Source organism: Eurypyga helias, unplaced genomic scaffold (genome assembly GCF_000690775.1).
Source record: "Eurypyga helias isolate BGI_N326 unplaced genomic scaffold, ASM69077v1 scaffold1109, whole genome shotgun sequence".
In the NCBI taxonomy this organism is placed as follows: Eukaryota; Metazoa; Chordata; class Aves; order Eurypygiformes; family Eurypygidae; genus Eurypyga; species Eurypyga helias.
The window spans coordinates 29,537-45,047 of NW_010270013.1; the positions used below are offsets into that span (position 1 = coordinate 29,537).

General features: G+C 35.6%; 1 protein-coding gene across 1 annotated transcript in view; it reads right to left on the minus strand.

Annotated features, from left to right (window-relative positions):
- LOC104514553 (chromosome unknown open reading frame, human CXorf30) overlaps positions 1 to 15,511 on the minus strand; it is a gene marked incomplete at its 5' end in the record, with an annotated part of 91,871 nt that overhangs the window by 3,606 nt on the left and 72,754 nt on the right. Inside the window, 2 exons of the mRNA XM_010158274.1 lie at positions 6,114 to 6,282; positions 14,885 to 15,046. Coding sequence (XP_010156576.1) covers positions 6,114 to 6,282; positions 14,885 to 15,046 — 331 coding nt within the window. The remainder of the gene's footprint in view (positions 1 to 6,113; positions 6,283 to 14,884; positions 15,047 to 15,511) is intronic.

Genomic DNA, 15,511 nt, shown 5'->3' on the forward strand with positions numbered 1-15,511 from the left:
GCTTAGTGGGGAAGACGTTATGGGCATTATCACGAGCCCTTTGGATAGGGTCCATCAATTTAGAACAACAACAACAACAAAAGAAAAACAGAACAAAACAAAACCCCCTCATTTATAATCATATCACCTTCATCTATGGCAGTCCATTTATTGTAAATCACGTGACAGCATCCAAGACAGTAATTGTGGGGGAAAAAAAAGCTTAGTGGGGAAGACGTTATGGGCATTATCACGAGCCCTTTGGATAGGGTCCATCAATTTAGAACAACAACAACAACAAAAGAAAAACAGAACAAAACAAAACCCCCTCATTTATAATCATATCACCTTCATCTATGGCAGTCCATTTATTGTAAATCACGTGACAGCATCCAAGACAGTAATTGTGGGGGAAAAAAAAAAGTGCATTTATATCCTTTTTTACTGAAAGGATGCTTAGTTCAGCATTTTCTGCTAAAGGGGAAACAAGTGTTACACGAATGGAAGAGAGTTATGGTAAATGTCAATATAAATTGTAGTAGTGCTGCGTTTAGCACTAGAACCACTTAAACTACAGTAAATTTCAAGACAACCTAGAACTCAGTAATTTTACAAAAACCTTAAGACACCCTCAATTGTCTGTTTTACTAGAATATTTAATTTTCAAAGGGAAAATATTAGGTTTTCAAATGCTGCTGAAACCATAAATACTTTCTTTCACAATAAGTCTTATAGATTAACCACTATTGTAACCAATATGAAAACTGCAGCAAGAGCAAGTTCAGTATCTGTGCAAGAGCCTTAAAGCTGCTGCTTTGGGTTTCCAGGTCAGACATGTTTCAGTAAAGTAAAAGACAGATGAAGTTTCAGACTTTTCTGGAGTGGTGGAAAGGAGAGAGAGAGATTCTTTGAAATGTCATCTATATATGATCATCTGATTAGGATAGAATATTTGTCTTACAAGTTATATGTACTTGCCTAAGAAATGGGTCAAAATTTCCCAGATCAGAACTCTTCCTATGCTTAAGGCAGTGCTGTTTATTATACAAAATTTGGAACAGTTCTAATAGTAGCATTGGTAGTAACAAAGTGTAAAAATGAGGGTATTGAATCCACTACAATTGTCTACTAGAACGGAAACACAAAATACATTCTCTGTTAAGAAGATATATAAAGAGGTATTTAAGAATCTCAGGCTCCCTGCAATGGACCTCTAGACGTATTCCACACATAATTTAAGAAAACCAGACCACAATCTGAATGTCCTTGACAATCTGAGGGAGGATTTCTTGTTGAAATGAATGACTTCCTTTTATCAAAACCTCAAAATTCCTGATGGCTATAACCTAACTGAAGTGTGACGAGAGTAATAATTTGGCTCCCCTGGTTGGAGTAATGGCCATCTGCAGAGCTAAATCTTTCTGAACAATATTTTGTAGAAACCAAAAATGATGTGCGTGCTGCCACTTTTTACTAAATATTATGTTAATCAAGTTATTTAACCATCTTAATGGCTGAGTAATGTTCATGAAGTAATTTATTCAGCAAATACTAGTTACAGTCACTAAATAGTTTACATAAAAGTATACTTTTTGGTATTCAATCCATTCTTGCAGATGGCTCATGATTCATAGGATTACTTTGCAGAACACGGATCATCCATGTGTATTCACTGTAGGCTGGCAGTGCTACCGAGTTACATGCTAATTAATTGCCAGAGGAATCAAAGTTAGGAGTGCATTAACTATTGGGAGCAAGTATTGGGAATTTTAAGATAAATGGTATTCTAATTATCTTCCAAAGTGTTAACTCAGGAAAGTCAAAATAAAATTTGCGAGACTTCCAAATAAGGTAAAACCCAGGAAATTACAGATAGTGCATGCAATATTCCCCGACCCTTAATTTATACTATAGTGTTGACAAGCAAAAAATTACCAATTATGTGTATACAGAATGAAATTAAACCAGACCTTTATGTGAACTGTGGAAGGGAAGAGTAAAGGCAAGAAAATTCATGGATCAAGATAAAGACAGTCTAGTAAGCAAAGGAAAGAGGAAAAATACAACAATAAAACCCACCAAAAAACAGGTGATGCAAAGACAGTCACTCACCACCTCCCACAAGCAGACCAATGCCCAGCCATTAGAAATCTGAGCGATTTCTAATGAAGATGGCTAACAATCATTTTCTTAGCTTAGAGGAATGTTTTCAGACAGAATTAAAGGTGGCTTAATGGACTTCTGTGGTTGAAATATTAGCATTGCTTAGATATAATAAATCAATATCAATAATTTTTTAGGACTGACAATGTTTTCAATATCCTCATACAACAATGGTTCCCATAACATTATCATCTTTTGGCATTATGAGAATTATAGGATCAATAAGCAAAGTAAGCTTTCCTTATGCTTGTGAATCAAAGCATATGTGAATCAAAAATTTAGACTATTGATTCTGCACTCAGAATCCAGTGATTCTAATTATAGGATGTGTTACATTCACTGCCTGTATTATTGAACTTTCTGGGGTTCTGCTTTTAATCATAAAATTCAGGTCAACATCAACCAGTGGCAGGGGACACAGGTGATGTCTTATTTCATGTGAAACCACTTCAATTATCCTATTAACTGTTACATATTTCCTCGCTCATTCTGTTTAAGAGATACAATTTAGAACAACACTAAACTACGGTAATTAACAAGTCTACCAGGAACAATGCAGGACGTATTTTCACCAAGCTACTGAATATGTAACAGTACCACTTACTGTTAAGATATGCAAGTTTGCATAGACAAGCTTAGAGAAGCCACACCCAGGCACTGTGGCTTGCACACTGCATCATTTATTTCCAGAAAAGCATGACAAATGGTTTTGATATGCTATCTTCCATAGGCTAAGTTAGTGATTATTCAGTAATAAAGGTGCACAAGCCTGACTTCTGGAGGGCTTGATAATGTTACCTGCAATCTGGTTTCCTGTGACAACTATTTTATCATTTAAGATTTATTTTGTCTGTCTTCTGCTTTAGAATATCTCTGGAGTCTCACCCAGGAATTACAAAGTAATTGCTCAGGTTTCTAGCTGAATTTAGCACAGTGCAAGCAAATTAACTGTAAGTCAACTTGGATTCACCCTTTTCCAAGGATTCACCAGCCTCCTGGCTGCTCTGCCTTGTGCCTTCCTGGCAGCAATTCCTGCTCCAGGAAGTCTTCATGGAGTGTCCCCTTGCCCCAGCTGCATCTCCCCATCCCTAAGCTCTGTTGGTTTTGTCTGCAGCTTTACTGGCACATCGCAGCCCAGCTCTGAGCTGAGGAAGTTTTTTTTTTTCCTCGCAGCACGTTAGAGCTTATCTGAGAAGCATGTTCTCTTCACATATTTATTATTAGTGGCAATATTTTTTTTTTCCAGTTAGAACTATGCTATTTATGAAAGCTATTTTAAATGCGGAATTTTGATTATGGAATAATACCTATTTAAAAATGCTCTGCGTGCACCATGCCACTGTTTCTTCCCCGTGGCGTGACTAGATTATGATGTGTTCTGTCACAGCCGCAGAAACAAGCATAATTATTTTCTTTACTGGCTTTTTATTATATTTCATTCTTTGATCTACAGATTTTTTTTTTAAGTAATTTTGTGTGTCACTTTACAAAATTAAGATTCCTAACAGCTACTTAAATAATTGTCTAGCTTCAATTGTTTTGATAAGTAGTTGACTGAGGACAGAAGTTTTAATGATGGTTAAAGAACATTTAATTACTTCAGCAAAGTAATTAAGGTTTTCTGCTATTAATAAAAATCTACTGTAAGTATTCATGATTATTGAAGTCTTAAAGAATCCACAAAATGGCCCATGAAGTACCTGATTTCTGTACAGAAACTATAAATGAGGATACATTATTTCAATTCTTGACATACATTTAGTTAATAAAATGTACATGCTAAATTTTGATAAAGGCAAATTGTAATGCTAATTAGCTCCTTAAGACTGGGTTCTCAGCAGGGCAACTAAACCAAAAAATTTGCATGTACAATATTTGCATTTAATGTTTTCAACAAATGAGAAAAAGATGACTGTAGAATCTTTCTCCATAATCTCAACCTCCCATTTTACTTTAGAACACAATTGTAATGACCAACATAAAACAAAGAACTTAGACAGTATTCTCTGCTACTTTACAGCCTAATTATTACTGTTCATTGAAGCACACAAAAATGACAGTTCTGATACTATTCATAGAATTTAATAATAAAAATATGTTAGTGTTGGGGCTGTGACTTTACCCTCAGAAACTGAAAGGAAATTACACAGCAAGAGTGCTGTAATCCTTTACTAGAGCAGCATCAGAAGAGAGGTAACACAAAAAGAAACTTCCTCACTGCTTCTAAAAATAGCCCAAAGCCTCAGCCAGTATATTGGCTAGAAAGCATATGTGCAGGAGAGGTTCTTCAGTGTTGGGTCCAACATTAAATGTGTTTCACCAGCTCCGTTATTATTCCCCAAATAAGAGGGATTTAATACTGGCTTTGCCATCTAACTAAATCTGTCTCCCTCAGGTCACTAATGAAAATTATTTCAACTAACAGGAAAGGCAGAAATGAGTATCTGGTATTCTCAGTATGTCATCAAGTCCTATTTCAGGTCAATGTTCAGATGGCAGCAGCAGAATTGCACACAGTCGTAAATGCTCTGGCTTACATTACAACAGCAGAAGAGGAAAGGGGGAAGGAGTACCAAGAAGAGCAAAGAGAACACAAGCCTCATCAGAACATTACTGAAACAGCTTAATGCTTCAATTAGAGTAAGACTGCTAGAAATATCTCCAGCATAATGTGATGCTGTAATATTGGTTAAAAAATTTGCACTTCAGAGCATTAAGGGCCCTCAATGTACTTTGGAACATACAGGAATAGGCTGGATAATATATGTATGTAATATGTATGAGTGACTTCCTGCACCCGCGTACAGTACCAAAGGTAGAGGTGTAAAGAGAGCTCTGCCTAGATCATAACCAGAGGCTGAGGTATGAGTGGATGTAGGTTAAAAATCTAACTACTCAAAGTGCACCTGGACTGGTAAATTCCTAAAAAGAAATTTTGGAATACTGAGTTCTTAGAAAGCTAATAATAATCTTTGACCATCATGTTTATCCCATTGCAGACAAACCTGTTAGTGATGGAAGTTAAACCACAGACAAACATGGCTACTACATTTACATGTGTCATGCCTAAAACCAGTTCAGTTCCAGAACTACATTAGAGTTCTCTGAGCTCTATAGATGTGTCATGTAGCGTTATGTGAATATAAAAGAACACAGAATAAATCCAGTCATTTATTTTTTCTCAAATGAGAGAGTAATGATCATCACTGCTGTTTATGTAAAAAGACTAAATTAAATGTCTAATTGGTAAAAGAAAACAAATAGGAGGGATTAAAGGGCCTTCTTGTTTTTCCAGGATTTGAATTTCTTACTCACTGTTGTACAAGCTGTCACTCAGAGAGATAAAACACTATAGTCATTTGATATGCATCTTTTTATCAACTTTCTTTTGACCATCTTATTTTTTTAAATTAATATTGCTGTTTCACTTCTAAAATAGTAGCCTGAAAACATTGCCAGCATGCAGTGAATAAAGTGTTTCTGTTTATTTTGATGCTTTTTTTAAAAATAGTTATACCTGACTTCATATTCTGAAATTCCCCAGTTCAGTATCTAGCTTCTAGTGCCTTTGACCCATGAGATATATTACAAATAAAATCAACAACATAGGCCTCACATATTCAATTACTAATATATTGTCCACCAGTTCTTAACATGATTATTTTGATTCTCTGTGAAAAGTCATTCTGTCCTGTTGACTATGGAGTTGGGACAAACATATGAAGGTCAGTACCCATCTATGGTGATGATGGTCAAAGGGTAACACAGAAATTAAATTTGTGTGTGTGTATGTTCCAACTTGTCATGAGTTAATTTTCAAAATTTAGTTTTATTCTTGTACATAGTGAAGAATAGTAAAATAATCACAGTGCATGCATCTGCGTGTTTCAGTGCTGCTTTTTTGTATAGGATTTCTTTTTTTCCTGCCACTCCTGAAGGTATATTCGTGTATTGCATTCAGGATGGCTTACCTGAATTACAAGTGTTGCTGTATGCTTCTTGCCGTACATCCTTGGCTTGAATCCCACTGTTATATGGGTTCCCACAGTGCCAGCTGGAAGAAGTTCTCCAGTTTGTGGCAGTACAAGGAAATCAGGATCACTGCCTGCCAGGAAGTGTGCAGTGAATGGCTCTGGGTGCCTGCAGAAAAGCACAGGAGGCTGTTGGGCTTTTTACACTATCTCAGTACAATTTATCTACAATCAAACATTTAGACCATGATGTGCCATGACTCGGTAGACTTGGCAGTCCATGGAATATGTATATAATAATAATAGCATTCTTACTTACACAGTAAATATTCTGTAGTAATTATTTACATTTATTTATAAATATTTATGACCTTTATACACAGGGACCTGCTAGCATTTGCCACTAATAAGAAAAGAATCATCTGACCTGTAAAGATATAATAATAGTGATAGAAATAAATTGCATGTCTGAGTAAAAATCCACTTTTCCTATTAAAAAATCATCACTTTTCCAATCTCTAATCAAATCAAAAAGAGAAGACACTCATTTTTATTAAGCTTTATGACGAGAATTGAATTTGCAGTCTGGTAGTGTTACTAGATTGGGAGGAAGTTCTGGAAGCCTGGAAATAAACATTTGGAAAATAAGTTTTCTAACACTGTTTTCCAAATATTTCATATCCCATAAACTAAAGACTTTAAAATATTGCAATAATAATAATCATTAGGTTCTTCTATCCACATTATTGCATATCTCTTATAAGAATGCTAATTTCATGGCAGTACTGTTGCACCCAAAGAAAATGTCTTACTCCTGGTAAAGACAGATGCTGAGAACTACAGAACAATCTTAGACTAATCCCAAACTGAAGCCTGTCTATCACAGTTCTTCAGGGACTCCTTGCCATAAACTTTCTCAGCATCAAAAAATATATATTTTTGTATTTTCCAGTCAGGCATTCTCCTTTTATTCTGTCACTGTGTCACTGAGGACAACTCTATCACTATCTGGACAGAAAGAGAACAACAGAAATGGAAACAGAAATACAATAGCATGGTCAAAACAAAATCCACAACACCCTGTCACAGTACAGCAGGACACATATCATGCATGCTTAGAGAGAACACATTTTTAGTTGATAAAACTTGAAAAATGAAAAACTAAGAGCATCTCAAAGAAAAGCTGTTCAAATCTGTTTATTCATGTATTGTCACACCAGAAATAACACTGCTTTTCAAAGAAATACTCACAAAAAAGGTGTAATTTAATATTTTATGATAATTCATATCTCTACGGAAATGTCCCATATTTCCTGGGCAAATGCTATTCAGCGAGTGGTGCACCAGGTGTATGTCATCTTGTTTAAAAATAGCTCTCTGTTGGAATGTATGCTTACGAAAGGTTTTCTTAAATTCAAAATACCCCTTATGAAAAAAAGGTTATACTTTAAGTTTGGAGAAACAAATGGTTCAAGTGAAGAAAGCAAGTAAAAAAAAAAAAGCTTCTGCCTCCTCAAAAAAATTAACTGACATTTAGCAGCGTGATCAGACTTGGGTGCATTAGCCAATTTAGCCTAGATTTTCCTTTAAGTGACAGCAAGGAGGCAAAACTACTGAATATCTGAAACCACACTTCAAGTCTTGTGACATCAAACTTAGGCTGACAATCCCTTCCTGTGGTAGCTGCAGTTGTGCAGCGGAGTTACAGCCCTGGGCCATAAGCACTCATCCTGCTGCGGCCTGAGTCCTCCTCTATGTGCCAGCTCAGCCTTGAATTTTCAGATGCTTATTTCCCGCAAGGACTGCTCAGCTGTGAGTGCCTAGAGCATACCTACTACACACAAAAGGCAGGCACCGGATGAAACAGAAGTGATGCCTCTTAGACAGAGTAGACGGCTCACCAAAAACACCTGAGAGGAATATTCAAACCCGGTTTCTGGGAATAGAGACCCAAACACATCCTCGCTTCCAACATCATTTCTCTATGGATGAGATTTAGGAACATTTTAAGACATCACCTTATCTCCCATGTTCAGTCTGTCTTCTGGTAAGTAATTAGGGATGATGACTCCTAATAAGCACTTTGCATCTTTGTAAGACATACAAGACCATCACTTAGACTACAGATGCAATGATGACATGATAAGGGAGATGGGACAGGTTGCATGCACAGAAGATACAAGAAACTAAGGACTTTATTCCTGCATAAGTTGTGTCTTAGCAGGGTGTGATGCAACAGTAGTTTTTTTCAGGGTCCAAAATGATTACTCAAAACAGTTCATCAGAAAACACACAAGAGAAAAAGCTATAGTTCTAGTTCTGAGAAGGGGACCAGACTCTCTAAAATTAAACTGTCAGAAAACTGATCTATAATTGTGCACGCAAAATATTTACCAAGTCAGAGAAAAAATGTTATTGCATCAACTTTGTCAGATTTTAATTTTCATAAAGAAATGTGAAGAAACACTAATAAAAAAAGCGTTTACGAAAATCTGTACGCTTCTTGACAGCACTGGCACAAGGTACTAGAGTCAGATTTTTTAATGTGTTGAGTAAATATATATACGCATACATACTTACATGAACATACATAGTCACACCTAAAACTTGTCCCTTCCCTTCCCTCTACCTTCCCCTCTCCTTCCCTTCCCATCTCCTCCCCGCAGCCCGGCAATTTTAAACAAAAGAGTCAAGTTAGTTCTGGACACAAAATGTTCTTCAAAGTGGAAGCTATTTCTAAGTGAGGAAAATAGAAATTCTGGCAAAACGAATGTGTAGCCATAATGAGCTAGGCCAGTAGGGATTCTGATGAAGGTATGGCTAACAGTACGTACACCAGCAATTAAAAACTTACACACAATCAGAACCAGGAACCTTCCACAGTGCCTGAGCCCTGGTAATTTTTATTTTTAAAATATATCTGAAGATGAACTCTCAAGTAAAAACAAGCAGTGTTTTCACTGATGTTCACTTCAGGGAGATGATCTGGCACCATGGCTAGCTCGCTAGCATAAGTAAGTTGCTTGTCATTCTCATTTTCTGTCGTACAGAGAAAGCTGGAGATAAAATTCCCAGAATAGCACCTGAATTTCAGACATTATTGTTTTCAGTGTCTGTATATTTAGCATATAATTAAAAATTAATAATTATGTGGTTTAAAATGATTAAAAATTAATTCCTCCTTTTTGATTACTGCTTCAGGTAAAACAGCTCTTGAGTCAATATTTGGCTTGTCATTCCTCAGCCATGAAGGACAGTGATGAAGCAGTCTATATTTTTTCAAGAAGGCTTTGTTTAACTCAAGGGTGGCAGATACTAACCTACTCAATAAAGTCTAATGATGTGTAGAGTTTTGAAAATACAAACCAAGCATACATGAATTAGTAAATGTAAGGGCAGAGGCTGTATCAAGCAGAGAAAGCAAATGTGTCTTCTGGCCTGCGTGTTCCATAACTCCTGTCATAATGGTTTGATACTGTCAGACAATATGAACTTTGTCCTTAACCAAATAATGAACAAGAGTAAATATTAATTTTAATTAAATAATAAATGAAAAATGAAATAATGGAAACCAGGAAGAGTGAAAATTGAGCTTGTATTTAATAGACATAGTTGTAATTATTCCTTTAATCTTGTTCTTAAATAGCAGTTTGTTCTCAACAGTGTCCTCATCTTAGAAAATTTTCAAATTAATAAAGTAAAAAAGAACAGTAATTTGTCTTCAATTAAAAAAAACTTAAAATTTGTATTCACATGGAAATCTCACCACAAAACTTATAAAATACCCATCAATCTGAAAATATAAGCCTTTATTAAATTAAGGTTCAAAATAGCTTTAATGTTTACTCTCTCTTCTTCAAACTAGTGAAGCAGTAAATTATTCCTGTAGAAAACCATTCCTTTACAAAAATCAGCATTTTGCAAACCATACGTAAAAAAACAACAGTGCTTTTGATTAAACCTATTTTTTTCAGTAAAACAAGAATAACAAAATGTTTTAATATGTGAAGTATATAACTGCCTAAGCAATTAATGGATCGAGTTTGAAATGTTGCAATCTGCTTCCAAAAATGGTTAATCATAACAGAACTTCTTGTCATTTGCAGTTAACATCTGTTGGATGACACAGAAATTTCAGTTATTATATTCTTAAGTCCTTTAACTTATTAACTGTATGCAGTTGTCAGTTTCTATAAAATTATTAGTGATAGCTGGTATGTATGATTAAGATAATTTCTTTTTGAAAAAAATACAATGGAAAAAATTAGGATATTCTCATTAATTATCAAAATTGGTCATGTTTTATACCAAAACCAACTCTAACTTAATTGACCACTCTAAATTCTAAACTCCGGACACCAGAAAAGATTTAACTCCAACTATCATATTGAAAAAACTGCTTCAGAATTAAGGACTTTCAAAAAATATGAAGAAACACTGCATGGCAAATGACTGGCAGGGAGGGAATGCTTTATCAAATGTAATGTCACTTTTGTTGTGCACATGTCGTAAAACCAAAGCTAGGGGTTTTATTTTCAAAAAATGTTAAGGTTTCTGTTTCATTCCTGTTCTACCCAGGGTAGAATGTAATCTTTATATTAATGATAGAATTTTCAGAATTGGTAAGAAAGAGATTGGCACAGTAATCCAGGCCTGTAATGCGCATAGCAATGTGTGAGAGAGGGTGAAGAGAGGATGCCTGTGCTGAGAACTTAATGAAGCATTTTCTTGCAGCATACATAATTCTGGCTCATGGTAATGGTAATGAAATACAGCAGTAATTACATTAAAATATAAATATTTATTGAAGTTGTAACTCTAAACAGTTTTTTGTTTTTTTCCTTCACAGTTAGGGAGGGTATAGAAAAAAATGGTTTGCTTGCTATTCTTCAGACAGCATTAAAATTAATTTAGTGTGATCAAGGAATGTTTTTAATTGAACATTTATTCTATGCACTAGGATATGTACATAGAAGAAAGAAGGAAAATATCCACAGTGGTGTTCAAAATAGGAAATGTAGGTTAAGATAACTGTCTGCACACGCAGTCATTTAAAAGCCTATTTTCATCTTCTCATCTCCCCAGTCCACCTGTTTTTGTTCTCTCTTTATTCTAGCTCCTTTTCCATAATCAGGTGGAGCCTTGGATTTTGCAGAGGCCACTCTGTGGAGACCATGTTGATACCATGCTGTTTGCTTTTGTGACAGCAGGCACTTACTAAGTATGTTTTTCTGAAGCCTAGTTTGAGTTCATCTGAGAAGTTACCTCAATGTGAAAAAATAGGTAGTTTACAAAAAAATTTCAAGTGAACATAGAATCACAGAATGGTTTGCGTTGGAAGGGACCTTAAAGATCATCTAGTTCCAACCCCCCTGCCATGGGCAGGGACACCTTCCACTAGACCAGGTTGCTCAAAGCCTCATCCAGCCTGGCCTTGGAGACATCCAGGGATGGGGCATCCACAACATCTCTGGGCAACCTGTTCCAGTGCTTCACCACCCTCTCTGTGAAGAATTTCTTCCTGATATCTAATCTAAACCTCCCTGTTTTCAATTTGTACCCATTACCCCTTGTCCTGTCACTACAGGCTCTTGTAAAAAGTCTTCTCCCAGCACCCTTGTAGGCCCCCTTCAGATACTGGAAAGATGCAATGAGGTCATGTGTAACTATACACATGTTTCATGGTGGCTACTGAAGTATTTGCACTGAAAAACATATAGGATAACCTTCTGCTGTAGCTAGGTATCAGTATTTTAATGTGAAAAAATAAATTCAACCATCAAAATACCTCTGTACTGAAATACATGGTCATAAAGATTCTCAGAAAAATAGTTGTGTATTAATACAATTGTTCTAATCCCAAAATCTAATTGATTAAAAACATATTAAGAAGTTACTTTCAGTAACACAAATATAGAAAGGATTAGTTTTCTGAAGAAAAACATCACTTCTTGAATTTTTAGTTTCTGTTTCAATTACAGATATCAGCATAAAATAATAGACCAATAATTTGAGCTGTACATCAAACAAGTTTCTATAGTTTTTATTTCCAGGAATAAGATTTTATCTACTCTTTTTGGTTAATACTGCTCTAATTCTGTAAAACACGGGCATTCAAAAATCCATTTGGTATTAAGACAAACACTAATGTTAACACAAACACAGAGGCTTGTACCGAAGCCAGTTACCTCAGTGGAAGTGTTGCCAATGACTTCAGCTGGTGCTAAACTAAACCTAAATTTATGACAAAACCCAAAGAAGGTCATCTATGAATGTTAAAAAGTGGCAGATTTTTCTTAAACAAGTGAAATCTGCTTATTTGACTCTTACCAATCTTAATGCCACTACAAGAAACCATTCAACAATATGTCTCATGAATTTGTAAACCTGAAATAAAGTATTAGACTGCTCATATATCACAAATGTCCTAGGTGTAGACAGGTTTTAAAAAGATATTTGAGTTTTTTTCATACAACAAAACTGCTTGGCTGCATCCTCAGTGTCTTTCATTCTTTAATGAAGCAGATATTGGCCTATTTCTCACTGGGTGCATGTGTGTGTGTCAATTTTAAATGTATTAAAAGACAGAGCGCATTACATATTCGCTTGGACTCTCAGAGCTTTCATTACTGCAGATCACTGTGAGCAGCATGGTAACTACCTCCCATTTGTAACTGTTCATCGTTCCCAAAGCAAGTACATCAAAAGTAGTGATGGGCAAATTGGAAAACCATTGATTCAATCTGAAGTATTTCAACACACATTGAGGATTTTTCTGGGGAAGGGTGGAATTAAAGGTATAAGCCCACATTTGAGTTGCAGTAGCTGTAAAGAAAAAAAAAAGCTAAAACTATTGACCTCATAACTTTGTACTGGTCACCAAAGGTGCTCTGTGGATCTCTAAAGACCCTCATTCAACTTGCTATAGATACTGACTTTTTCCAGGGGGGGGGAGGGAGTGGGGGCTGTAGTTTTCAAATATTTTTTGTTGCATCACTCTTCACCCCGCTAGCCCAAAAAGGTCTTCTCAGTGATGCTGTGCAACCACTCAGTCCTGCATGTAGCAGAGGGAGAAAAAGACACAGCTGCAGAGTCCCTTTCTAGCAGGTTACACAGAAATACATCCCTGCAGTTCCCCCCACTATCTCTCAAATTAGCACATGAGGTAATACTGAGCACAAGAAAGGAAGACAAGAAGTATCTAAATGCAGGGGGAATAATGGGATTGTGCTGCAAACTGTTTACTTAAGAAAAACTCCAAAGGGCTGATAATATTTTCAGGGAAGGTCTATAGGATGACACTTCATATCCCAATTGAAACTTTTAATCCATATTTTAATATTTCATGGTCTTATTTTTAACCTAAGTAATTTGAGTTATTCAAGCATTAAATTACACCTGTAATATACAGGTTTCTTGTGTAATTGCTTTTATACTGTGGATCCTGAATGCTAAGTGTTGGTTGGCTGACTGTTCTATTTCTATAACAAAAACTCCACCTCCAAAAGCTCCTAAGCAAATCAAAAATAAGATAAAGCAATATAAAACTTACAGAGCAGTTGTTGGCACTATTTACAACATGCAGCTTATTCAGTACATGCAAGAATTACATTTTGTATTTGCAATGTATAGGGGAACCCTTGTTATGTAAAATAGAGTTGGAATATGTTTAAGGGAAAAAGAGAATCTGTCTTCCATCATGGCTCCTTCTTTATATAACTATAATGGTTCAGGTTTTATAATACCTTTCCAGAGAACATTAGGTCTCTTCACTACTATCAAACACCTACTAGGAGATTACAGTATTGCCAGAGCAATTGCTTCACTTTTGTTCCTGAAACAGCCCATTCTATTGAAGCTGTTAACTTGAACACTGTGATAGCAGCCTTTTTCAGAGTCCTTAGTAATTATCATCACTGACAGCCGTCTAAAAGCTGGAACAACTGTCCATCTTAGACGCACAGCTTTTGGAAATAAGCTCTTAAAAAAAAGCAAACCATTAGTTGGAGCCAAGAACACTTCCTGTTGGGGATGTTACTAAAGCATGCAACTACAATGGAAGTTAACTGTCAGTCAGCATATCTAGCACTCTTTCTAGATATACAGTAAAAAAAGGTCAATTATTAAAAAAAAAACATTTAAAAATGGGTTTGCTATAACATTATGAAACTCTGAGAAAATAATTAAAAGTGAGTAAAATATATTGAGATTTCTGCAGAACTTTTAAAAAGGAGAGTAACAAAATACTGAAGAATGACACAATTATTTTATCTAGTAAAAGGACAGAGTGGAGATGAATTATTAAAATGATTATAAATAAAACAGAAATACCTAAGAAAAACAGCACATTTAAAGATTTTTAAAGAACAATGCAAAGGATTGTTTTTACCTTGGTGTAAGTATAAAGCACTTTTAAAAGCAATCCATGAGTAAAATCATTAAGGCTTTAATGGTGAGCCTTTACTATCACAACACACCTGCCTTAACATTGTAGTACACATAACATACATAACATGACATAACATAAACATTTGGATCTATTCCACAAACTTCCTCTTGAAGGGCTACAGCCTAAATGTAGAATGTTTCTGTTTTCTACAGTACAAATCACATTTGTTACCTACAAAATGCGGCACTTGAAATTAATGATGTATTACTGAAACAGCTGCAGCCCAGTTATTTTCTGTTGCTCAAATCTATCTTACCCAATGTTTGAGCATGAGTTCTAGACGCAGATAATTGCATGAATAATTTTTCATAAATATTTTTACCTTGTCTGGCTTGTAAGCTTAAAGCCAACTATAGATTCCTTATTGAGGCCAACTGCTTCAATGTTGATGACATCGTCCACTTCTGGCTGCGTAGCAATGAAGAGCACCGGAAACTTCCAAACACCTCCTGTAGTGCACTGTACTACGAGAGTTGCTTCATTCCTTAAAATTCCAGATACAAAAATTCAATAAGTAAAACAACATTATAAAACATAAACTGAGCGAATCAATGTCCAAAATAGGCCTCAAGTGTGTAGAAATATACTACAGTGAAATGAAAATACAGATGGCTTTTGGAATACTTGCTTCATTATATGTGGCACAGTCCATATCAGTGGCACTGAGACTGGAATATGGACTAAATAGCACTTGACATTTACAACAAAATACAAGGACACCATATGAATACAAAATGGTGGGCACAGCCATTCGAAGCGATTCTTCTTCTGCTTACTCTCTGTTGTGTTACATCTGTGGTGTTAGAGGACAATTTGGGCCAGAACATGTTAGCAGGTTATATTAGAATCAAATGGATTAAATGAAGGTCTATGTACTTTAGAAAAATTCCAGACTCTGATGAATTCAGATTATCTAAGAACTGGTGCTATAGTCTGTGAAGAAACTAAT